At 36.8% G+C, this 26,805-nt stretch overlaps 2 protein-coding genes across 2 annotated transcripts; one reads left to right on the top strand and one right to left on the bottom strand.

The window, feature by feature from the left end:
• The first annotated feature begins 1,218 nt into the window (after window positions 1-1,218).
• Mettl5 (methyltransferase 5, N6-adenosine) lies at window positions 1,219-12,586 on the top strand. The gene is made up of 7 exons (XM_047546627.1): window positions 1,219-1,618; window positions 3,919-4,033; window positions 4,639-4,820; window positions 5,999-6,081; window positions 10,036-10,087; window positions 11,861-11,910; window positions 12,475-12,586. The coding sequence occupies exons 1-7, from the start codon at window positions 1,510-1,512 to the stop codon at window positions 12,511-12,513; spliced, it is 630 nt and encodes a 209-aa protein (XP_047402583.1). The 5' UTR covers window positions 1,219-1,509; the 3' UTR covers window positions 12,514-12,586.
• Ssb (small RNA binding exonuclease protection factor La) lies at window positions 12,271-21,291 on the bottom strand. The gene is given in 13 exon segments (XM_047546626.1): window positions 12,271-12,687; window positions 12,915-13,043; window positions 13,171-13,308; window positions 13,311-13,356; window positions 13,658-13,798; window positions 14,215-14,257; window positions 14,500-14,571; window positions 15,561-15,661; window positions 15,753-15,860; window positions 16,467-16,641; window positions 16,904-17,007; window positions 19,563-19,637; window positions 21,168-21,291. Coding segments are annotated over 12 exon segments (1,212 nt in total). The 5' UTR covers window positions 19,629-19,637; window positions 21,168-21,291; the 3' UTR covers window positions 12,271-12,598.
• Window positions 21,292-26,805: the final 5,514 nt, after the last annotated feature.

Here is a 26,805-nt window from a genome sequence, read left to right as displayed (position 1 = left end):
CAACAGTTAACATTTTATTGGGCGTTTGTTACGTGACAAAGAACTTTGTAGTACTAACTTTTTATGTACTAAGAACTTTATTTGTACTAACTCATTTCATCCTCATAACAATAACTGAATTATATTTTTTCATAGGAAGTAGCAGCCTCAGACACCATTTCTCAACTTAATCATCATCCATTTACTCCCATTTCTTCCTTTAATAACGAAGTATTAAGGAGCTGGGGATATAGTTCAATTGGTAGAGTGCTTGCCTTGCAAGCACAAGGCCCTGGGTTCAATCCCCAGTACTGCAAAAACAAAAAAACAAAAAACGAAGTATTATTTAAGCACTGGATCTCGGACTAACTCCATCCAATATCCTATTGTCCCTTCTTTCCATTATCCCCTTCCTTTCTATTGTCCCTGTCCTGTGAGAACTTAGGTATGTTCCTTTCTTCCCCTATCTTTTAATAAAGTACAACAAGGCTGGAGGTGTAGCTCAGTGGTAGATCGCTTGCCTAGCAAGTGTAAGGCTCTGGGTTGAATCCCAGCACACCCAGTAAGTAAATAAAATATCTACTAACTATATCTATTATCAATAAAGCGTTTTCCCAACCTTGCTAAGCGTCAGCCATTTTCACTCTTCTTTTCATAGGTGCACTTTTTAAGAATTGTTACCTTTACAACTTCTACTTCCTAAACTTCCATTCTCTTCACAGTCCGCTACAACGTGGTTTCTGCTCCTTCTGTAAGACGCCTGACCTCTTTCCTACAAATGACACCTCGACCTTATTCCTTCATTTAAATTTTCTTTGGCTTCTCTGACATCACCACTCGTGATAGTTGAGGTAAGTGACACAGGTGACCTAAAAAGAGGAAAACGTTACAATAAAGTAGGACATGTGAATGGCGAAGGAAGCAAAGGAAGTGGAGATTGCTACTTTTCGAGAGGGGACTTGGGAGAAAAGAAGCCAAAGGGTCAAGTGGGCCACAAAGTGACTGATTTTCACCCTCTTTCCACATCCTTAGAGGGCTGGTAGGTACTCAAGTCAAAGCCTGAGGACACTGAGCACACGACAAGTGGCGAGGGCTGACTGGCGATCTGCGAGTTGGGCTGCTTCTTAGGTTCGCCTGAGACCAAAGAAGAGACCGGGTCGCCAGCGGAACCCCAACGATGGGCAGAGGTTGCAACTCGACTCCGGGTGACGGAGGCGTGCGCGTGTGCGTGCTGGCGCTTCCGGCGCCGGCAGAGGTGCGGGTCGCTTCCTGAGGTGTGGGGACGCTGCTGCACTAGGGATCTTGCACGCGCTCCAGCTCTCGCCGCCGCCTCTCAGAGACCGAAGGACGGCGCGCGTCACCTGGGAGGCGGGTCGGAGGCTGACTCTGTGTCCTGCGTCTCCAGGCCCGCCCTCAACCAGTGACACTCAAAAAGAGAGAGGCGGGAGGAAAGATCCGGGTTAGATAGATTTCCCTGCAGGTCTGGTGTGGTCGAACCCTGTGAGCCCACATGTTAAGAGAGGGAAAAAAATGAAGAAATTAAGGCTCAAAGAACTAGAGAGTCGCCTGCAACAAGTGGATGGATTCGAAAAGCCCAAGCTACTTCTAGAACAGTATCCGACCAGGCCGCACATTGCAGGTAGGGCGGCTGGTTCACCATGCCCTAACTTCCGGGGTTAGCCCTATCCGCTTACTCCTTATGGAAAAGAAACGTAATGTGGATAGACTGTCTCGAGAAAGTCCGCTTCAAGATCACGTGTCACATTAGAGCCGCCTTAACACCGCAATTAGAGTCCCCCAGCCATCCCAACACACACACTTTATCGTTTTCCTGTTTGGTTTTCTGCGTACCTCTTAACACTGAGTTTGTTTGTTTGTTTGTTTTTAAATCTGTGTTTGTTTCTCTCATTGCATTATGAACTACTTGAGAGCAAGGAATTTGTTGGTCCTGTCCCCACCTGAATTCCCAGTGCATAGAAGAGTTGCAGTACTAGTTAGGAGCTCAGTAATATTTGCTAAGTAAGGATCAATTTCCTATTAGAAGGAATTGCCAGGGATTGGAATTGCAGGGATTCCAATGCAATCCTCTGCCTTACAAACGAATACTAGCGTTGGTAGTGGAAGGACTGAGCTTGGTAAAATCAGAGTATGGCTGTATAGAGAGAGAACACGTTTCAATTTTAACACATTACCTGAGAATTTGCACTGTTGCTTGATGCCAGAAATTGACACAGAGTACAGAAAAGAATATAGGAAGATCCATATTTAATAAATATGTTAAAGTGGTTGGAAAACAGGAAATTTAATTTGCTGAGAACAAGTGCAAGAGGGAATATTTTCCACTTCCAGAATAGTTGTTTCAGTTGCCAGTGAGAACCATGGAGAATATATACATACCTGCACTTAACTCTACAATATTGTTGTAGTCCCAACAAAAATCTACACAAAACTATTGTGCAAAACTGGGGAATGAAATTGACCAAATTTCTTCATGCGTATGTAAATATGTCACAATGAATCCCACTATTATGTATAATTATAACATGCCAATAGAAATTAATTTAAACTGTGTCTAGGTTAAGATCAGTTTTCTCAGTTTATATAATGACTACTTCTGGCTGTAGGGTTTTAGGGTTTTTTAGTGAAATACAATTTTTAAAAAAAATAAGTTATTTCACACCTAGTTTGTAGCATGCATACAAACACCAGCTTCAGAGTCACTAACATCCACATCACACGTTCAGTCTGAAATGACGCTATAATTGTGTTTTTTTTTTAAATATATGTATTTAGTTGTAGGTGGACACAATACCTTTTTTATTTTTATGTGGCGTTGAGAATTGAACTCAGGGCCTCACACATTCTAGACGAGCGCACTATTACTGAGCCACAACCCAAGTCATATAATTAATTGTGTTTTTAATAAAACCTTTGGATCCTCAGCCACTAGGGATGACCAGCAGCCCTTGTTGAGTTCAGATATTCACAGAGATTTATAAGTGGTATTATTCATGCTGAACTTACAGTTAACCTTGTGTTCTTTCTCATCTCAGCAACCTTCTGCTCTGTTCCTCAGTTCTCTTATCAGTTATCATTTGTAGATTATGTATCTAGAGATATATATAAAAAGCATTTTTTTGTGGATGTAGGAGATTATGATACCTCTGTTCTGATGAAAAACGTTGCAAAAAAGTTTTTTCCCTTTAATGCTAATGCTTGTTTGATATTAGTGGTTCCTAGACTTGTAGACTTCCCACATTAGTAAACTTTTAAAGTTGACTGATACAGGGCTGCCAAACTTACATTGTGACAAGGCAGGATTTTTTTTTTTTTTTTTTTTTTTTTTTTGGCGGTGCTGGAGATTGAACCCAGGGCCTTGTAGCTTGTGAGGCAAGCACTCTACCAACTGAGCTATCTCCCCAGCCCAAGGAAAGATATTTATAAATCTGTTTACTTATACTATTTTATATAATCGATATTTCAGTATCAACAAAAAAACCTGATACACATAGAGCAATGTTTTGAGTAGGCGACAGGAAAAATGAAACATCTTGACTTTATCTCTCTCATTTTACTTGAGATACTGGTGACACTTTTGTCTTTCTTGGCATTGTCAGCAGAGACAGGTTTTTGGGAACCACTGATAGGTGTTATCCTCCTGGGTATTTTTTGTTGTTGTCTTTTGTTTGTTTTTGACACAATACCTTTATTTTTATGTGGTGCTGAGAATTGAACTCAGGGCCTCACGAATGCTAGGTGAGCACTCTACCACTGAGCTACAACCCCAACCCAGTGGTGTTATCTTCCTTTATGGTGCTTCTTACTGTGTACCAAATTATCTTTTTTTTTTTTTTTAAATAACGTGGAACACTTATTTGTACATATTAAATGTTAGTCATAGCTAACTTATTCCCTAATGTTTTTAAAATTGTGTTTTAGCATGTATGCTTTATACAATCCATAACACATATGATGACATTGAAAATAAAGTGGTTGCAGACCTAGGATGTGGTTGTGGAGTACTTAGCATTGGAACTGCAATGTTAGGAGCTGGGTAAGTGATCCAATTTATATTATTTGGGTATGGGTTGGCTTTAATAAGAAGTGTAAATAGGATCGACTGAATTATATTCATGGGACTCTACCTGATGAAATGGGGGGATTGATAGTTTAATGCTGAGTATATTTTGAATGTGCAGAATATTAAAAAACTATGTATTTGTTTATTTATAAAATGTGAATAAAGATAGGCACGGTGGCTGAATCCCAGAGGCTCAGGAGGCTGAGGCAGGGAAGATAGCAAGTTCAATGCCAGCCTCAGCAATTTAGCAAAGCCCTCAGCAACTTAGGGAGACCTTTCTCAAAATTTTAAAAAGGACTAGGGATATGACTCAGTTGTTGAGCACGCCTGGGTTCAATACTGGAACAAAAACAAACCAAAAAACAAACAAAAACAGAGTAAATAATAAGTATAACAGAAGCAGTCCCTTTTATACAAACCTGAATTTCCAACCCCTGCCAGGTTGGTAAATCATGCTGTTGAAAAGTTACACCCACTCTTACTTTTGTCAACTGAGTTAAAAAGCATAAGTTAAATAACTACTTTTGTTTTTGTTTGGGGAGCTGTGAGATACCAATGTTCGTGTTTTGCATTTATAGGTTGTGTGTTGGATTTGACATAGATGAAGATGCACTGGAAGTATTTAATAGGAATGTGGAAGAGTTTGAGTTAAAAAATGTGGATATAGTTCAATGTGACGTATGTTCATTATCTAACAGAATGTCTAAGTCATTTGATACAGTAATAATGAATCCTCCGTTTGGGACCAAAAATAATAAAGGTTAGTAAAAAGAATTAGATGTCCTGATGTATTAACAGAAAAGCAAGTTTGTTTTTAATTTAATTGTTAGTTTAATTGTTTTTAATTTTTTGTAGTTGTAGATGGACAGAATGCCTTTATTTATTTTTTTATGTGGTGTTAAGGATCAAACCCAGTGCCTTGCACATGTTAGGCAAGTGCTCTGCCATTGAGGTAAAGCCCCAGCCCTAGAAAGTAAGTTTTTTTTTTTGTTTTTTTTTTTTTTCTTTTTTTGCGGTGCTGGGGATTAAACCCAGGGCCTTGTGCTTGCAAGGCAAGCACTCTACCAACTGAGCTATCTCCCCAGCCCCTAGAAAGTAAGTTTTAAAGAACATTTTATTATTGACTGGATTAAGTTGATTTTATCACTGTTCATTAAATAAATCAGTCTCCTACCTGTATAGCTATTATAATTTAAATATCAGTAATTTTAAGAATTGAATTTTTAATCTTTGTTTTTACAAATTTGTATTAAGTAAACTTTCATCATTTATGATAAATATATGGGATGATTTGCCTAGCCCTTGAATGATTATGAAACCTGTAAAGGATTTTGTACTTTTAGAATATGTCTTTGTTTTTCAGGGGTTGGTGCTAGGAATTGATCATGAAACTTCACCAATGCTAAGCACACGTTCTTACCACTGAGCTGTATCCCCCACCCCTAAAACCTGTTTTTAATGTTTTAACACACCTGAGGGTTTCAGAATGTGCTCATTGGTAACAATGACTCACTGTAGCTATTAATTTTGTGTGTACTGTGGGGCAAGGAGGGTAGGAAGTCAATAAGAGAAGGAAAACACATGCATACTTTAAAAAGGATCCCTTACCCCTCACCCCACCAAGAGGATTCTGGATACTACTTTATGTGTTCCCTTCTCGCCATTTTGAAAGTCATTATTTTGGGATATAACATTAAAATCAAATTATTACTTTATATTTTAAACAAGACAGTATAATTCTGGTTTAATTTATCAATGATAACAAAATATTTTAATATTTATTTGGACCCTGACTTGATGCAGAAAGAATTTGAAGTGCCTGTTTTGGAGTTTGAGAAAAAAATGATTCTAAATTCTATTTATCTAATATTCTACTTTGATAAAAGGTACATAATGTAAAATAAGAGTTTTTCTTTTTTTTTAATTTTCTCTTCGTAGGAACAGATATGGCTTTTCTAAAGACTGCTTTGGAAATGGCAAGAACAGCAGTATATTCTTTACACAAATCTTCAACTAGAGAAGTAAGTTCAAATCACCGTGATATTTTAGGTCATTTATTTAAAAATTGGTGACAGTTGTTTCAAAGACTTGCTGTAAATGCTAAATTACCACAGTGCCTGTTACTCTTGACCTTTTGACATTTAGCACTTAGAAACTGAACTTTCCCTTTAAATAGCTATCATCTGTGACTAGCTTTTTTAAAAAATTTATTTATTTTTTATTTATTTTATTTTTTTCATACATATGTATAGTGTAATGTCTATCTCATTCTACCTTCCTTCTCATCCCTACCCACCCCATTCCCCCCTCCCTTCTGTGTAGTCCAGAGTTCCTTCATTCTTCCCTACCCACCCCCCACTATGAATCAGCATCCACTATCAGAGAAAACATTTGGCCTTTGGTTTTTTGGGATTGGATTATTTCACTATGATATTCTCCGAGTCCATCCATTTACCTGCAAATGCCATAATTTCATTCTTCTTTATGACTGAGTAATTTTACATTATGTATATCTACCACATTTTCTTTATCCATTCATCTGTTGAAGGGCATCTAGGTTGGTTCCATAGTTTAGCTATTGTGAATTGAGCTGTTATGAACATTGATGTGGCTCCATCATTGTAGTATGCTGATTTTAAGTCCCTTGGGTATAAACTGAGGAGTGGGATAGCTGGGTTAAATGGTGGGTCCATTCCAAGTTTTCTGAGGAATCTTCATACTGCTTTCCAGAGTGGTTGCACCAATTTGCAGTCCCACCAGCCATGTATGAGTGGACCTTTTTCCCCAGATTTATTGTTGCTGGTATTCTTGATAATTGCAGTTCCGACTGGAGTGATATGAATTCTTAGTTTTGATTTGCATTTCTCTAATTGCAAGAGGTGATGAACATTTTTTCATGTTTGTTGATCGATTGTATTTCTTCTTCTGTGAGGTGTCTGTTCACTTCCTTTGCCCATTTATTGATTGGGTTATTTGTTTTTTTGGTGTTAAGTTTTATGAGTTCTTTATATATTCTGGAGATTAGTGCTCTATCTGAGGCACATGTGATAAAGATATTTTCCCATTCTGTTGGCTCTCTCTTCATGTTATTGTTTTCTTTGCTGAGAAGAAGCTTTTTGGTATGAATCCATCCCATTTATTGATTCTTAATTTTACTTCTTGTGCTTTAGGAGTCTTGTTAAGGAAGTCAGGTCCTAAGCCAACATGATGAAGATTTGGGCCTACTTTTTCTTCTATTAGGTGCAGGGTCTCTATTCTAAAGTGCCTAAGTGTTTGATCCACTTTGAATTTTGTGCAGGGTAAGAGATAGAAGTTTAATTTCATTTTATTTCATGTGGCTTTCCAGTTTTCCCAGTACCATTTGTTGAATACGCTTTTTTCTAATGTATATTTTTGGCACCTTTGTCTAGTATGAGATAACCATATTTATATGGGTTAGTCTTTGTGTCTTCTATTTTGTACCATTGTACATGTCTATTTTGTACCATTTTGTACATTGTACATGTCTATTTTGGTGCCAATACCATGCTGTTTTTGTTACTATTGCTCTGTGGTATAGTTTAAGGTCTGGTATTGTGATACCTCCTGCTTCACTCTTCTTGCTAAGGATTGCCGTGACTATTCTGGGTCTCTTATTTTTCTAAATGAATTTCATGATTGCTTTTCCTAGTTCCATGAAGAATGTCATTGGGGTTTTAATAGGAATTGCACCAAATCTATATAATACTTTTAATAGTAAGGACATTTTGACAATATTAATTCTGCCTATCCAAGAACATGGAAGATCTTTCCATCTTTGAAGGTCTTCTTCAATCTCTTTCTTTAATGTTCTGTAGTTTTCAATATAGAGGTCTTTCACCTCTTTTGTTAGATTGATTCCCAGGTTTTTCTTGTTTTTTTGAGGCTACTGTGAATGGGGTAGTTTTCCTAATTTCTCTTGCAGTGTATTCATCATTTATGGATATAAATGCATTTGATTTATGCTATTGATTTTATATCCTGTTACTTTGCTGAATTCATGAGTTCTAGAAGTTTTCTGGTGGAATTTTTTTGGAACTTCTAAATATAGAATCATGTTGTTGGCAAATAGTGATAGTTTGAGTTCTTCTTTTCCAATTTGTATCCCTTTAATTTCTTTTGTCTGTCTATTTGCTCTGGCTTGAGTTTCCAAGACAATGTTGAATAGAAGTGGTGAAAGAGGGCATTTGTCTTGTTCCAGTTTTTAAAGGGAATGCTTTCAATTTTGCTCCATTTAGAATGATGTTGGCTTTGGGCGTACGATAGATAGCTTTTAGAATGTTGAGTTATGTTCCTACTATCCCTAGTTTTTCTAGTGTTTTGAATATGAAGAGCAGCTGTATTTCGTCGAATGCTTTTTCTGCATGTGACTAGCTTCTTTCATCAAGCTTTGTCCAACAGAACTATTATCAGGAAAGGTACTAGAATTCAGGAGTAGAGAAGATGGTATAACTAGGGTTAGCTTATGTTCTGGTTTGCCTGGGTAAGTTCTCGTGGGTTAATGCCTTTTCTCTGTGGCCTCACTGCAGTTAAGGGAGGCATTAAGTCCTAGTTTTTAAAAATGCTAAGCCTAAAGCAAAACAATTCTGAGTTCAGAAACCACGTATTTCACTAACTTGTCTTTTTGCCAGCACATAATGTGGGGTAAGATGTATTATAGGAAATTAAGAGGAGGGACAGTACCTTTTTCCTTGTCAATATAACTTAGTGATTAAGAAAGAACTCAGACTGTGGAACAAGATTGAACTGGATTCAAGTTTAAGCTCTGCTGTATCTCAACTATGTTTTTGGTAAAGCCACTTGAGCTTGTTTACTCAACTATGGTGACCTATACTCTGAGTGTAAAGAACTCAGTATGCTATAATTGGTATAATTTTGAACATTAAATGAATTAATATTTACAAAGCACTTAGGTCAGAGTCTTGCATGTCTAATTGCTGTGTTGGCTATTATTATTTAAATCATATTTCTGTTAAGAGATTTTAAAGTAGCCTTGTAGGAAAAATATTTTATTCATGAATAGTGCATAAGTACCCAGTTGAAAATAATAAATTCTAGAAACATGGTAATCTAATAATCCTAAAATAAAATCCAGTGGCTAAACAGAAATACACTGCTAACAATGAATAGTGTAAATGTAAGAAGTCAATAGAATATATCATCTCTACTGGTAAATCTTAATATATGAAAGCAAATAGTAGTACATATTGCTGTCCAGAAAAGCCTTAAATGAACAAAGCAGTTTTAAATAGTAAATTAATAACTAAAAATTAATAATTCTTGGTGAAGTTGTTCAAGAACTTTAGACCTATAAATCTCTAACACACTTGTTACTATGTATAGCAACACAGTTCAAAACACTAACCTCAAACAGCTTGGCCTAGACCCTGTCTCCAAATAAAATATAAAAAAAGTCTGGCAATGTGGCTCAGTGGTTAAATGCCCCAGGGTTCAATCCCCAGTACAAAAAACAAAAACAAAAAACAAAAAACCAAAACTAGCCTCATTAACAAATGAGGAGATTGAGGCACGGACTGAGTACTTTGCTCAGGGTTCCATAGCTAATAAGTAGCAGTTTTATAGTTTAAAGGTAGGCAGTCTGGTTCTAGAGACCATGCTCCTAACTACTATGCCAAACTGCCACTGAATTGCCCATGATCATGATCTCTGCTAGTTTCCAGGATAGTTAGCTGTGTTGATAAAATAAGAAGAAATCATGAGTGCATTATGTATTTTGATGCATTTCTGAAAGTTTATCACTTGAACATATGTAATTTGGTTCAGATTGTTAAATATATTGAAATGACTTGATTACGGATTTTCAAAACATTCATCTAGTTCTAATTTTTGAGTCTAATTTCTAATGAAATTTTAAGCTTAAAAACTTAAATACTAATAACAGATTTTTAAAAATTTATTTAAAAATGAGCTCACATAAAAATGTTATTTATGTTTAGCATGTTCAAAAGAAAGCTGCAGAATGGAAAATCAAGATAGATATTATTGCAGGTAAGATGAATCTTAACCATAATTATCTAAGAGGGCCAACTGCATTAACCTAACCAAAATTTTTATTCAGGTGCTAAGGAAATATACTATCAAATGCTTTTCAGTGTAGCAAAATATGAATGATTGGTAATGGATTGTGTGCTTGTCTGTCCCAATTTATCCATTTTATTGAAATTTTCTGTTAGCACTCAGGTAATTTGTAATTCCAGGCCCAGACTATATCATCCAGTGAATAAAAACTTGGGTTTGGAATTGATAAGATCTTGATTTGAAATCTGTTCATGAAAAATGCCACCAGGTTGTGCCTAATTAACCTTTTTTCAATTTTCTAATTACATAGTTAAATAACATTGAACTTTTTCTTTCTGGTGGGAGATAGAATATAAACATCTACATCATGAGCTTGATTTTTTTTTGACAATACTGGGGCTTGAACCCAATACCACAGAGCTACATCCCCAGCCCTTCTTATTTTCGAGACAGGTTCTAAGTTGTCAGGGTTGGCTCATACTTGAATCCCTCTACCTCAGCCTCCCAAGTCACTGGGATTACAGATGTGCACAGCCACATCAGCTTTTTTGATATATTTTTCAATATATATTAGGTGATATTTGCAATCACATGGGAAAACATAACTAGAAGCTAACTATAACCCAAGTAATTTGAAAATCCTTGAAATAAGAATGCAGTAAGGTGGCAGTGTAGCTCAATGGTAGAGTTCTTGCCCACCATGTGCAAAGCCTTGAGTTGAATCCCCAGCACCACACACAAAATAAAAGTTCAATGAAACGTTTTTTACCTAAAAATAAACTTACCATGAATTGGTCCTGTGGTATTAAAATATCTAATTAGGTATATTACTGTTTATAATTAGTCTTGGAATATTTAAAAGATCTATTAGTCTTCCTAGTATATTCAGTATTATTCCTCATGAAGCTTTAAGGTATTACAATATGCAATATAGAGCACTTTTCAACAGTCATAGTATTTTTATGTGCCAGAGCCTTGCTGCTTCAAACCTGGTCTTCAGATCATCAGCACTGACATTCCTGAAAGCTTAAGAAAATTTAAGGCTCTACTCAGTGCTGAGTTAAGAATCTCCATTTCAATGAGATTCCGAAGTGATTTGATTGCACACTAAAATTTAAGAGCTATGACTCCACGGTTAAAATCTGTTGCAAAATATGAAGGATAGGTACTGATTGCCATCCTTCTAAAACAGATCAGTAATAAGAGTACAGTTTACATTATTAAGAATATGAAAAATTAGTTATTTTAGAAATTAGAAAAATAGCAACTTAGTACCATTACTAAAATGTGGACAAGCAAACTTTGTTTTTGTTTTTTTTTTTGGGTGCTGGGGGTCGAACCCAGGGCCTTGTGCTTGCAAGGCAAGCACTCTACCAACTGAGCTATCTCCCCAGCCCCGACAAGAAAACTTTGAAATAAGCAGTCATTATAAGATTAAGTCAGCTATAGATTACCACGAAATTAAAAATAGAAAGGCTTATAATATTCATGACATTTATTTTCCACCTGTATTTCTCTACCCCTTTCTCTGTAACATCAAATTTTGGTATAGATGGGTTAAATTAGCAGAAATACCTTGCCCAGTTTGCCATGTCAGTCTTGGGGAAATATCAAATCAGTACGTGGAGAAGTTAGTTACGTCAGTAGGCTTACCAGCATTTGGAACTTTCTTAGTTTTGCTTTTATTTAAGGGTGGTTAAGTGTTTGGAAATGTCATTTTTATCCTTACCTGTTGTTTTTTAGAACTTCGATATGACCTGCCAGCACTATACAACTTTCATAAAAAGAAATCAGTAAGTCTCTGGATTCTGGCCTGTCTTCATTCAGTATTGAAAAGCTTTGAAGGGTTGGGAATATAGCTCAATGGCTCAATTAAATAGAATTAGTGAATGCCTAGCATGCATGAGGCCCTGGGTTTCATTCCCAGTACTGCAAGGAGAGACTGATAGAAAAGAAAGACAGTGAAGGGAATACTTCTGCAGCAAGTAACTGTTTCCACTGTTATTGAGTTGCCTGGGTAAACACAGAAAAGGAAGCGTAGGAAATAAATTAACTGTCGGAAGGGCCATAACCAACAGCCAATAATACTTATAAAAAAAGTTCTTTCTCACAAACACTTTGGGGACACAAAAAGGAAAAATAACAAGTTTTCCTCTTTTTATATAGTATATATTTTATTAGTTTGTACATACATTCTCATATTACAAAGGCAATTTAGTGGAAGAATCTTCCTTTTGATATTTGAATCTTCTGAACACAAACAGAACTATACATTAAAAAAATAAAACAAACAAAATACCTCACTGGATATCAGAAAAAAAGACAAGGTTAAACAAAAATTTTTCTTTTTTTCACAGGTGGACATTGAAGTGGACCTAATTCGGTTTTCTTTTTAAAAGGTTCCAAAGACAAAAAGCAGCTTAAAACCTAACTACAATGAATTAAAAAAAAAAAAAAAAAAAAAAAAAATTATTTACTAAACTACTGGTCTCCGGCACCATTTTCTGTTTTCTGTTGCTTTGATGCAGGCTCTTCTTTGTCTGTTTCTTCTCTTGCTCTTTTCACTGTTCCTAAACAATAAAAGAATGAATTTTTAGTAAATTCAATTAATTTTTAGTAAATGTTAATGTTGAGCACAATTATTAATAAAGTATGCTGTTTTCCACTTGTGAAACTGCATGACCAAGGTAAATCATAATTCAAGAATGTCACGTATGTAAACCATATCTCTGACAAGTAACTTCTCATAAAGTATACATTTCTCATGAAACTACCAAAGGATTTAGAAAAAACTTACCTGCTGCACCATTTTCATCACGGTCTTCATCACTATCAAATTTCGTTTTCTTGCCCTGAAACTGTACTTTTCCTTTAGACCCAGGCTGGGCAGGTTTATTACCCTTTCCTTTTCCTTTAAATCTGCGACCTGTAGAGGCATAACTGAGAACTTAGTAAAGAAAATATTTTAAGTCTGTTGTGTTTTTGAACACTGACTAAAATTTTTATTCAAGTAAAATAACCAAACTGTTAAAGGAAATATTAGAATGAATGACCTTTTGACTTCCATTTGTTTAGGGATTCTTGTTGGTCTTCTATGATTTTTTTCAAAGCAGCTTTTTCCACGTCTCCTTCTAGTACTTCCCAAGTCACTTCTTTGTTCCTTAATTGTAGGTTACCATTATTTGCATCTTGGCTTTATCCAGTGCTTCCTTGGCTTTTTCTTTAAAGAGAATAATTCCCTATCCAAGTACAAAAGTAAAAATCACACCCTTTAGTTTGTAGTCCCCCAGTTAAATTTTTGTTCATAGTATAGTAACTTTTTCCTGCCCTGCAATTCCTCTATGCCATTACAATATCAATGAACTTTACTGAACCAAAAGCTATTCAGAAAATATCAGATGTCACATCACTGATAGGAATAACAAAACGAAAATAGTTAAGTATTTTAATCAACACAATTTATAAATTATTTTCTACTAATTTTAATCTTTCTATGGACTTTCAAACTGAGCACCAAAAAGAATACGAATTTTTCCAAACCTCTTTTGCTCCTCTGACAAAGTCTATCCATTTTATTTCACCATGATTTGAAAAAAGGATGTGCAGATCTTCTCTACAGGTCTGATCATCTAAGTCACCTGAAAATTTCAGCAAACATCCAATCTTTTCTTCTAGAGATTTCTATGGAAATACACAAGGCAATCAAAAAAGTTTCTTACCACATATCAGAAACCAAAATGCTATTTTAATGTAGTTTAAGTTTATTCTCCTTTGTTATTTACAACTGCTTCTCATTTTAACTTAATTTCTTTTATAAATGGCATTTACCTATGAACTATATAAACCTGATTAATAAACTTGGGACAATAATTTTAGGTAATATTTCTATATTACTTTAATGAAATGATAACCATAGATGCGCTTACATATTTCTTTAAAAAGTTCTCAGACATTTTGGGGATTGTAGCTCAGTAACTGAGCACATGTTTAGTTTATGCACAGTCCTCGTTTAATCCCCAGCACTACACACACACAAAGTTTCAAGACTTTAAAAGTTATTCTAACATGCGTATTAGATAACAGTACTATATACTTACCATTTCAGCATCTTCTGCTAACTTTTGTTTTTCTTCTTGCTCTCTACAAATAACATGATTTAATTATAATTTTCCCACCTACTATATAAAATTGAATCTTAATAAATAACCTAATCATGACCATGAAGCTACTTAATTACCAAAGCCAGTCCTTAGGTTTTCTGATTATCCATGCTAGACTACAATGTATATGTCCTCAGATGTTATAAGGCAGCTTAAACTGTTTCAAAGCCTGTTTCCAAGCTTTACATAATTCATATATGTCAGTTAGTTCGATATACTTACTGCTTAGCTCTTAACTTAGCTTCCACTTTATTTTGCTTTCTTTCTTCATTTTTCTTTGCAAAGTAATCTTCCCTAAAGAATGTAAAAATACAAAGGCCAAGGTCATGAGAACAAAGGTAAGACTGTAAAGTATTTGGAATGATTTAAGACATGGCACAGCAAGGAATGTCGCAAATATTTCTATCAAGGCAATCATCTAAAGATTCACAATATGTGAAGGAAGTTATTTTTTAAATGACAGTTTTACTATGATAAAAGTCCCCTTTTTAAAGTGTACTTTCAATGTTTTAGCATACTCAGAATTGTACAACCATCACTAATTTTAGACATTTTGTGACCCCCAAAAGAAATCCCATATCCACTATCCAGTTTTGCATTAGTTTTCACTTATCACCCCATGAATAGGAAAAAAAGGTCAGGAGTCATGTAAATGTTTCATAGTTTTCTATAGTGAAAACCTAAAATCCCCAATCCCAAGAATACTACCCAGCAATTATGAAAATTATGTTAAAAATTTAATTTTGACTATTTAACACTGATAGCATGCTTTATCACAGTGGATCTCTAAAGTCAATCGGGTTTAACATGTAGCATTTAGAAGACTATATAATGCAAAAGTAAGGCACTATGGCCCTACAACTATTACAAAAATGCTCCTGGTTCATCCTCATTTTAAAGATACGTGTACACAAGAATGTGATTCAGGTCTCCATTCTTTGTACTTTATAAAAACATACTCTTATATAGACTATGAAATAGAAGAACAGTGATTTATTCTTCGACTGCACAAAAATTCCAACTTTAGTAGCCTGACTAAATTTTAGATGCAAAGTAAGTACTAAAACTTAACTTTCCTTCTTAGTTGATAATAGTGAAAAGGTACTAATAAACACTCTTATAGTCTCAAAGGACAAATGACAAAATTTCAAGCATTTCTCAAAGGATTCCTAAGAATACCAAAAATATTAGCCTCATTGGATCTAATAGTCCATGTTTCTTATTCCAGTGTGTCAATCAATTCAAAATAAGAAGCCAGAAGAAACAACAGTAAAATTACATACTTAAAAAGTATTAGCAGATCTGTGTCTTTGTACTTTTGGCCAGGGGTCTCTACAAACTTCTTAGCAGAGTCAATGCTATCAAACACAGCAAATATTGATCCCTAAAAAAAGGGAGGAAAAGAAAAGATTTCTTTTAAAGTTATGTCCCACATATTTTACAACTAGAAAAAGTCTATAATCATACTATCATACCTTAAATGCTTTGTGCAATGTCCTTCTCATCTGAATATTCAGTACCTGACCTTTATCTTCTAACCATTCTTTTATGTCATCAAGGGTTGCATCAGTTGGGAAGCCTTTCTGTAAAGTGGGAATATATGTTCAAATAAGGTAAACAATTCCCCCAAAATTCTTATTCATTTTATCTTGACATGAAGCCAGGATACACATTCTCTATCTCTTTCTCTTCCTGTCTCAATCATTTAACAGACTTACTCTCCAGTGCAATGAAAGTGACCCACCTGATATTTGTTTTAAAATAACTAAGTTGGAACAGAGAAAAAAAATTATTCACATATTAAACAGTACTAAAGTTCAATAATGGTACATTATACTATTCAATCTACTTCTGTAACTTTCTGAAACTTTCTATAATAAACTTTTAAAATCAATACACTAAAGGAAATTGCTGGAGAGTTTAGGTGTTGATAAGTAAATGAATTGACGATATGCAGTGAGTACTTAAATATGTCAATGATTTTATCAAATGTACTGAGTTTTTTTTCATTTAACTCTTTCAATTAGGCAGAAAATATTATCCGTATTTATGAGAATACCGTTTAGAAAGATTATGAACACTGCCAAAGACATATAGTGAGGCAACTTGTGAATTCTGAGCCCTTATTTACTCCACTGTTTTCTTTCTAAATAAATATAAGATATTTAATGCATTAAAGACCTACTTACAATATAAACAGATCTGTTTTTTACATCATTTTTATACTCATCAGTCACTTCTGGGAGGGGTTTGCTTGGAGATCTTCTGATTTTAGTTTTGTCTTCACTAATTTCCATAAGTTCTGCCTTAGATTTGCTCAGTGCTTCCACAATTACATTAAAGTCTGTTGTTAGGCGGTTTAACCTGAAGAATACATATGTAACAATGTTAAGACTTAGTAGACACACTCATTACTACTAGAAAACCTAAAGCTACAGCTGGGGAGATAGCTCAGCTGGTAGAGTGCTTGCATCCCAAGTACAAGGCCCTGGGTTCGATCCCCAGTAATGCAAAAAAAGAAAAAAAAAAAAAAACCTAAAGGCACTGGGGCTGGGCGAATAGCTCAGCATGCAAGAGGCTCTGGGTTCAATCTCCAAAATGCAAACAAAACCAAAAGATTTTTTACCTGTTGAATTTTATCATTATTTCCAAAGGTACCCAGCCTTCATCCAACTTGATCTGTTCCTTTAAAAATTTGTCTCGTGGTAAATTGAAGTCTCCAAAATAATACTGTGAGATAATTACAATACATTTCAGATTTCAGAGCACTGATAGTACTAAGTCCAATCCTGGCATTTTTTTTTTTTAAACTACCATTATACTACCAACTTCTGTTCTTTAAAAATGCACGTCATAACTTACAAGAAGCAACAACCATTCTTCTTAAATTTAATATAACGTTTATAATACAAATTAATAAAAAGATAAAACTAAAGTATTGATTACTGGAACAGTGTAATTAACAGATGTGTCAACAGAACAGAAAGCCTTAAAAATATATTTAAAGACCAAATATATAGGGCTGGAGTGGCAGCTCAGTGGTAGAGTGCTTGCCTAGTAGGTGTGAGGCACTGGGCTTGAACCTCAGCACCACATTAAAAAATAACTAAATAAAATAAAGGTATTGTGTCCATCTACAACTAAAAATATGTTTCTAAAAAAAGATCAATTAAATGAAAAACCTCGTTTTTAATCAGTGTGGAAAGAATAGACTGTTAAAAGAAATGGAATAAACTGGCTAATCCAGTTGAGTTTTTAAAAGTTAAAAATAAGTGTTCAGGGCTGGGGAGATAGCTCAGTCGGTAGAGTGCTTGCCTTGCAAGCACAAGGCCCTGGGTTCGATCCCCAGCACCCAAAAAAAAAAAAAAAAAAGTGTTCATCTAATTTAAGCATGGAGGCACTCAATTGAAATGCCAAGAAGGGATGTAGCTCAGAAGTGGTAAGAGTGTTAAATGCTTAGCATGTGCAAGATTCAATTCCTAGGATCAAGAAAAAAACAAACAAACAAACCAACCAAAAAAAAAAAAAAAAAAGAAAAGCTGGGCATGTACACCTGTAATCGAAGTGGCTTGGGAGACTGAGGCAGGAGGATCACGAGTTTAAACCCAGCTTCAGCAACTTATTGAGACCCTAAGCAACTCAGCGAGACCCTGTCTCTAAATAAAATATAGAAAAGGCTGGGGATTGGCTCAGTGGTTGAGCACCCCTCGGTTTCATCCCTGGTACCAAACCAAACCAAACAAAAAAAAAAAAAAAAAAGAAAAAACCCAATATGACTATTGGAATGTCAAAAGTAGCATGAAAGGAAAAGTAGTTTAAGGTTTTATAAACTAAGTGGAATGGAGGGAAAAAAAAAGTGAACAATTATAGAAAAATAAGGACATTAAAAAAATTACAAAAAGTATCTGTCACATCATGTACAACCACAGAATAGGAAGTTATCCCCCATGTATATATTTCAAAATATATTCTACTGTCATGTATAACTAAAAAGTATATGTTACTATAAACATAAAAATCTAACCTCATTATTAAGCAAAAAAATACAATGAATAGCAATGAGATAGCATTTCCCCCCCACAAAGTGGCTAAAATTCTAAAAAAAAACAACAAAACCTAGCATTGGCCTAAACACAGAGAAATGATCATGCAGGTAAAGATGTTAACTGGAAATATCAAAACTTTAAAAAAATGTACATAACTCAAGTCAAAATAGTTTCTTCTAGGAATTTTATCTTAACAGTCATCAGTAAGCATGTCTACTAAGATTCATATGAGGAATATGAGGAATATTCACGGCAGGTACAATGGCATGTGCCTTAATTTCAGCTACTGGGAAGGCTGAGGCAGGAGGATCACAAATTCAAGTCCAGCCAGGGCAACACAGGAAACTCTGTCTCAAAATCAAAATTTACAAGGGCTGAGATACAGCTCTGTGGTAGAGCATTTGCCCTCGCATGCATGAGGCTCTGATTCAATCTGCAGTACCCCAACAAAACAAACAAACAAAAAAAATCATAAAACTATTATAGTTAAAATTTAGAAAGAGCCTACGTATTAAGGAGGGGAATGAATAATAAATTATTGATGGCATAAAAAACTTTATTCCCCAAAACACATCCAGTGATTGGTGGGAGGAAAAGGAAGGAAATAAAAATTATGTTAGCTATTTACCACAATGGTAGGGAATGTTTAGGAAATCTCTCCACTTTCACACAAACTGCTATGAATTTAACACTGCTCTAAAAGATAAGTCCATTTAAAAAAAATTACATTAGCCGGGCACAAGTCCACCTGTAATCCCAGGCTCAGGAGGTTGAGGCAAAAGGACTACGAGTTCAAAGTCAGCCTCAGCAAGTGAGGCTCTAAGCAACTCAGTGAGACCCTGTCTCAAAATACAAAACAGGGCTGGGGATATGGCTCAGTAGTCGAGTGCCCCTGAGTTCAATCCCCAGTACCCCCAAAAAATAAATTAAAAAAAAAAATTAATTAGTGAGTATGGAGCAAAGGCTTTTAATCTGATTACTTCAAAAGGGTAGGATTACCACCTTATGAGGAATATACTATTATTATCCCCAGTAAAAACTGGGATACTTTTGTAGTTCTTGGGTTTCCTAACCTGGCTTCACCCAAATAAAACTGTATACTATTATATGTTCATCTAATTCTAAGAATCAAAGACAAGATATATACTGAATTAAATATCCTTCTTTTTATTTATTTTGAGGCCTTAAATTTCCCTCCAAGGAACTTATTTTTGCAGTTTAATAGTACAAGAATCATACCTCGATTTGATGACAGATTTTGGCCTCCAGAGCAGCCATTTTTTCATTATCACCATTTTCAGCCATTGTGGCTATCTGTAAATTTTCCCAAATTGGTAGAAAATGATTATTTCTTTTAACATAAAACTTAAGACCAGAAAGAATGTTTAAAAATTAATATGCCATTGTTTTCTTAAAAGTCAAGAATTTTCTAATTTCACACATTCAGTTTCTCTACTCAGTTCTCAAATATCTGAACAGAGCTACACTTCAGAATAAGTGATGGGAAATTCCCAACCATTAGCAGCTTGTAGATCAATATATGCACCTTATCTGTCAGGATATCACTATGGCTCTCCTTGCTATGTTTGGTGTAGCTTCTTTTAAAATTAGTCATGGATGACTTATAAAAATGTTATCAGCAACTAAGGTATCATAACTTTCACGTAAAAAAATTAAATATTCAAATTATGGGATTAGACACTACATGAAGAAATATATGCAAATTTGAGAACGTGGATACACTAAAACCACTGCGGTGGGCGGGTGGGAGACAGGTTGTGTTCAATAATCCACTAACATTGGTTAACTTTATAGTCAGTTTCTGATATAAGCACTGCAGGGAGAAAAAAAGCTGTAATGCTGATTTGCTAGAAATCACAAACCAAGTCGTCTGACTTCAAGTTACTTGCCTCTAGTGCTCTACTAAACCACCCAGAGGTTCATACGGTACAAAAGTATATTCGTAAGAATTCATCGAGAACGTCGAATCTAGTGATGAGTTATTGATGGGACACTTCTTGGAAGCATCACCAAATACACTGAATTTGCTATTCAATAACCGGAATACCCACCGGAAGCTCATGCAATGGGGATATTTATGGCCCACTACAGAATTTCGATCTTAAGCCCTGGTTTGTGTACCACCACCTACAATGGTAATGTAGGGTCTCTCAAAAAGCAAACGATGAAATAAACGATCTTATTTAGTCCCCCCGAGACTTCTTTGGCCTACTCAATTCTGCAACTTCGTTTTAGTAGATCTACTTTCCCAGAACGTACAACTAGAACTGAGATACGACCCACGCTCTCCCATTTCACACAGAAGCAGCTCTGTTGGGAATGGAGGAGGATCCTAAGAGCCCAGGAGACATCTGTGACCCCAACTTCTCCGGCTTCTAGGCAGTCCCCACAGACCCCATGAAACCCTCTGGTGTTTTACCCAGCACCGACCTCCCCAGAAATTTACAGAAGTGGCTGAAACATCAGCCTTGGGCGGGACTGGGAAGCGGTGGAGGTAAGAAACCGAAAGAACGCAGTGGGGGATGTGGGCAGCCTCTACCCAAAGACCTCATCCGAGCCGCGTCTCAGCAACACAGGCTCCCCGGGGCCACGTGGGGAACCCCAGGCGCCCGCATTCCTCGCCGGGGCAGGCTCGGCAGCCTTGCCGCGGCCCGCAGCACAGCACGCCGCCTCCGGCTGCGGCCCACGCGGCGCTCCGCCCGAACGTGCGGGAGGCGAGGAGTAGATGCGTCCCGCGGGCGGCAGCAAGGAAAGGGACACGCCGTTGCGCACCAAGCAATGCAGACTCTTTTATACCTTCTCATTAGCTACCGAGAAGCTCACCTTTAAGGTCCGGGCCCTGCAAGCGCGCCACAAGCTCACTAACAACGACCGAACGTCTCCACTTCGCAGCGCCGCCGGCTGGCCTAACGCGCTCAAAGATGGGGGCCGTCCCGGCAGCCCTTGCGGGCCGAGTGGGCGTGGCCACGGACGAGCTAGAGCTGTCTCTCTGAGCATGCGCTACGGTCGCAGGCTCCCACGGCCCGCAGAGTCCCGCCCTCACTCCGAGGAGATTGGGCTAAAACATTCCGCAGGGTGTTGAGGGACGGCTGATAGTTGGTGTTGGGATAAACGTTTAAGTGTTTATGGATGGTCATTTGTATCCCAGCCTTTCCTCTGACTCTCCTCCATTCATATGAATCGTTTGCTGTTTTATCTTTTCAAAAAAAATTGTTTTAATATATATCTAAATCACATCGTGTTGTAGTTCTAAAAAATAAGCGAAAAATTTAAAAACCAAAGATTTGTGGAATCCTGGAGTTGAGAAAACAATAGAGTGTTTAAGAGCTTAGTTCTGGAGTCACTGCATTCAAATATCGGTGCTGTGTAAAAACTGCGACCTTGGGCAAGTCAGTTAACTTATTCCTCGTGTATAAAATAAGGCCACTGATAACTATTACCTACTTAAGCAATTGTTCTAAGGATTAAACATGATGCAATGTGTATGCATTGATGGCCATACAGTAAGAGGAGCAGCCCATGTTAGTTTAAACCCCATCCCCAAAAATGACCTTAGAAAAATAAAATGTTGGACTGGGGTTGTGGCTCAGTGGCAGAGTGCTTGCCTAACATATGTGAGGCACTGGGTTCAATCCTCAGCACCACATAAAAATAAATAAAATGAAGGTCCATTGACAACTAAAAACTATTGAAAAAATAAGAAAAGAATAACATATCATCTAGTGATTATTGTTTCTGCTAAAGCCCTTCCCTGTTTGTGTTCCTTTTGCACAATTTTAGTCATTTACACCCCCCACTCCACCAGGTCCTGGGGATTGAACAAAGAAGTGCTTTACCACTGAGCTATAAATTTAGCCCTTTAGTTTTATTTAGAGACAGGGTTTCACTGAGTTGCTGAGGCTGGCCTCGAATTTGCAATCCTCCTATCTCAGCCAGCTGATTCTCTTATATAACAGCCTTGCACTATGGCTCCCTACTAGTCATTTAATTTAAAGGAGTTATCCCCTTTCCTTGTGGTGAGACAATCTTTTTTTTTCCCTCAGTTTTCTTGACATTTTTTAATGAGATTGGTGAAAAAGCCTGTCAAATAATTTCAGGGATTTTCAGTGGTCCCAAAACAGATAAATATTATTTATTTAGAAAAAAGCAGTTGTAGATTGAATATGAACATTACATTGGGCCAAAGGGAGCGGGGTATTAAATAGCATTGTGCTGAGGTAGTTTAAATTCAGATTAATTAGGTTCTCTTTTATTCACTCCGTATTTTTCTAGTTCCTAGTTTGTGCCAAACACAATTGAAACCTCACTTCTCCTTTAAGTCAAATCAGTGAGAATATAGGTATTTAACAGTATCAATCATATGAGTGTCAGGATATTCCCATTCATCCATTGAGCGAATTGTTTTTGTTTTGTTTTAAGGAAAAAGAAAACAAAGTCTTTATTGATAAATACGTTATGATAAAATTGAGTAATGATTTGTCAAGGAATAAAATTTCAGGCAAGATCACCATCTCTGTTCATCCTGGCTTCTAGCTCTCAGCTTCTGCCTTCTTGTTGGGTGCTTTGGAGGATGAGGACTTTGAAGACTTTGTCTGGCCCTCTGTCTTCCTGCCCAGGAGTATAGATACTGTCTTGGACCCATCACCCTTAAGAGGAGCAGCAGCTGCTTTCAGTTCTTGGCTTCTCTTCAGCCCCCTGACAAGCTCTCTCTTTAGGGGTCTTGGTGCCATCTTCCTTGTTATTGGGGAAGCAACTCCATTCTTGACCCCCTTGGCTACGAGTTTGTTTTAACATTTTTTTTAGTTGTCAATGGACCTTTATTTTATTTTATATGTGGTACTGAGAATCAAACTCAGTGCTTCATACATGCTAGGCAAGCACTCTACCACTGAGCCACAAACCCAGCCCCTTGGCCATGGGTTTGAACCTTTGACTTCCCACTGATCAGTTAGTACTGGAAGAGGCCTGAGTGGCCTCCATGTCCTTGGCCTCATGTCCTCTTTTGGGAACCTTCTGGTTGGCAGAACCTGATCTGCGAGGAGCCTTTCTCTCCTCACCCAGCATTTTGGCTGCCTTCTCCACCTTGCCAGAGCTGGCAGATTCCTTCTGTGCCTTGCTAGGTTTCTTGAGCCCTTTCCAAGAGCTTTCCTGGCTCTCCTGGGGTCCTTCAGGGTGGGTGTCTTCCTAGACTGGGTTTTCCTCTTGTGCTTGGGAACTAATGTGAAGGGGCCAGTGGACCCCTGGCCATGGAGTTGACGGGTCTGGTGAGCAGTCCTCTTCACATGTTGGTTGCCAGGGCCTGCTTCAACAGGTACTTGAAGCGGATGACATCCACCATGGGGCATTTGTGCAGCATGTACAGCTTGATGGCCCCATGGATGTGCCCTGGGCGCTAATCCCTGACCTGCAGCTCCTCCAGCACCGCGTGCAGCATCGGGGATTACGGAGCCCTGCGGCTCAAGTCTGACTTTTCAGACCCAGGAGGCCCAGACGACCCTTTAGAGGTGCTAGAGTGAACAGAGATGTCACTGGGGATGTCTCTGGCAGCCATCAGACAGGCAAATGCAGGTGACCAGGCCTCTCCCCCAGGAGTGAGAGGGGAGATAGTTGATTACATGCCTACTAATGCTTGTAGGGAGCCTGAACCTGGGAGTTGAAAAAAAAGAAAAAAAAAATCCAGGCTTTCTAGAGACAGAAGGCACCTAAACAAATGTAACCTTTATGCTCCACAAAGGCTCCATAGAACTGCAGGTACAGTCTGTAAACAAAAATCACACTTATGGACATTTAGTGTCTTATCAGGTCACTGGTCCTTTGCTCTGCCTCTCTTTTCTTGGTCTCCAGGGGACCACCTTTTGGGGAAAATAGCTAGCTGGCAGCACACCAGGAAGCTTAACCTATCAGTAAAAGCACCTAGGAGAAGACTCTTATGCTATGAGAGAGCTGTACCAAAAGATCATCTTTCTCAGCATACATTTAGTACAATCATTTTAGAAGACAAATTGATAATACCTGCTAATATTTAAGATTTGCATTGCTGATAGCAAGTTCACTCTTCAGAATATATTCTGGGGAGATTTCTAACCTTTGCACACAAAAAAATTCAAGAATATTCAGAGCAGCATGATGTGTAAATGCAAGAAACTGAAAATCAACTAAATATCTACTCCAAAAGAATACTCAGAGCAGCATGATGTGTAAATGCAAGAATATTCAGAGCAGCATGATGTGTAAATGCAAGAAACTGAAAATCAACTAAATATCTACTCCAAACTAAATTGTGGCAAAATTAAACGATGAAATTTTATACCAGATCTGCATGCATTGAGGTCGATGAAATTTATATGCACAATGCTGAGGAAAAAAGAGGTTTCAGAAGAAATAAAAGTAGCAATTTTGTCACTGTGACAATAAAAAATCCCATCTACATTTCCAAACACTAAGTGATTACTGCCCTCTGTCTCATATTAAGAATAATTAATCTAGAGTAATGGTATTATTTTGGACATTTACTTTGAAATACTTAAGAGACATCTAGGGAGAGATGCCAGTAGGCAGTTAATCTATGAGTTTGGAATGAAAAGCAGAAATCAGAGTTGGAAACACAAATTTTGGAGTTATTAGTATATAGAAGATACTTAAAGTTATGACATTAGATAAGCTCTCCTAGTGGAATTATACTACAGTGAAGATAAGAGGGTCCCACATTGGACCTTTTAGCATTCCAGTTTTTTGGGACATTGGATAAAAGGGGGGAAAAAAAAGCCTGTTCAAGAACTAGAATAATCAGAACTTCAGAAGTGCTAGGAAAATATGGTGCTTATATAAGAATAGGTGATTATGATAAAAGCTTGAATAAAAAGTTACTCATATTATTCCAAGGCATTGGCGTACACTGATAGTGTCTTTTTAAAAAATTATCTATTTCTTAGATGCTGATAGACCTTTATTTTATTCATTTATGTATATGTGGTGCTGACAATCAAACACAGTACCTCACACATGCTAGGCAAGCACTCCACCACTGAGCCACAACCCTAGCCCAGCCACAACCCCAGTCTGATAGTATCTTGACGGTACAAATGCATTAAATTTTCAACTATAAATGACACCATTTTTCTTAGCTCCATTTCTTAGAGTATTTAAACAAATTCAGCATTTTGCTGATATTAAATTATACTCTCCATAGCTATTTTGATAAACAAAAGTTAAAATTAATATCATGGCTAAAAATGCATGTTGAAAACCATAATTCCTAAGGTTGGGGGTATAGCTCAGTGACAGAGTGTTTGCTTAGCATGCACAAGCCTCTAGGTTTGATCCTCAACAGCACAAAAAAGGAAAAACAGAAAAAGTCATATTACCAGTGTTTTAGTATATCACATATCTAGAACCAAATGGTATTTTTAAATTCCTGTAAATGTAATACCACAGATTTTGTTTGATTTATGTTCCATGATCATGCAAACTTGATATTATTAAAAAATAGTCACAGATGTGTAGAGTTGTAAGGGGGGGGAAAAGCACATTTACCTCTCATCTCCAAGCAGACACTTTTCTAAGCAATCAACAATAAAAAACTTTCTAGAGGAATTCTAACTATTTTAGTAGATATATTGAATTATTGTGATGGGGGCCCTTTGAAATTAGAAGCCCTAAATTGTTTTTTCTTCCACATTTCCTGGTTTCCATCTCAGCTTTCTCATGCCGAGAATGGAAGTTGAAAAACTGTCCCCAAAGTCCTGGTGGGCAACCATGAAGGTTGAAAAACTGGAATTATAACGTATCTCTGGTAAGCACAGCCTGGCTGTATCTACATATGTGTATTTCCTGACTTTTGTTTCTGTAAATTGTAACATTTCTTTAGGTTGGATGAAGACAGATTAGTTGACTTCCCAGTTTTGGCCAAACTATGATTAAATTCATTTTTCCTTTTTACTTTGTTTTCTCTTATTTCTGATGTAGTCAGGCAACAAAATTCAGTTAGTCTGAGCCCAGCAATCTCTGGCCTGGGCCCTGGTAACATTATCTTTATACCCTCTCTGCAGAAAATATTTTAAAATTATTGTGTGTAAAGAGTGATCAAAGACTATACTGAACAAAATGTAGAAAAACATAGCAAGGTATGGTGGCACACGCACCCAGCTAGAAAAAATTATTATAGAGATGTTTCTGGCAGTTATTCAACTGTGTTGTTCAGAAGTGAAGCTAGAACATACTGGAGATCCTAGGTTCAAACCCCAGTATAAAAAAAGTGGGGGGGACTTTTTCTGGATTTTGTGTTGTTGTATGGTATTTATCTTTATTGTGACTTATCCATCTATTATATTCATTTCCCTACCTAATTTTGTGTTTTTAATTTGGTATTATTTTCCTCAAAAATAATCCCTGATACATTAGGCTACTGAAGACTGGGAGGTTTGAATACTATATGACTGATGTAATGTAGATTTTCTTTTTT

Source organism: Sciurus carolinensis, chromosome 3 (genome assembly GCF_902686445.1).
Source record: "Sciurus carolinensis chromosome 3, mSciCar1.2, whole genome shotgun sequence".
Lineage (NCBI taxonomy): Eukaryota > Metazoa > Chordata > Mammalia > Rodentia > Sciuridae > Sciurus > Sciurus carolinensis.
This window is presented reverse-complemented; position numbering and strand designations above follow the sequence as displayed.

Coding starts and splice junctions, on each gene's coding strand:
- Mettl5 (XM_047546627.1), top strand. CDS start 1,510: ATGAAGAAATTAAGGCTCAAAGAACTAGAGAGTCGCCTGCAACAAGTG. Junction 4,821..5,998: donor TGGGACCAAAAATAATAAAG/GTTAGTAAAAAG, acceptor TTCTCTTCGTAG/GAACAGATATGGCTTTTCTA. Junction 6,082..10,035: donor ACAAATCTTCAACTAGAGAA/GTAAGTTCAAAT, acceptor ATTTATGTTTAG/CATGTTCAAAAGAAAGCTGC.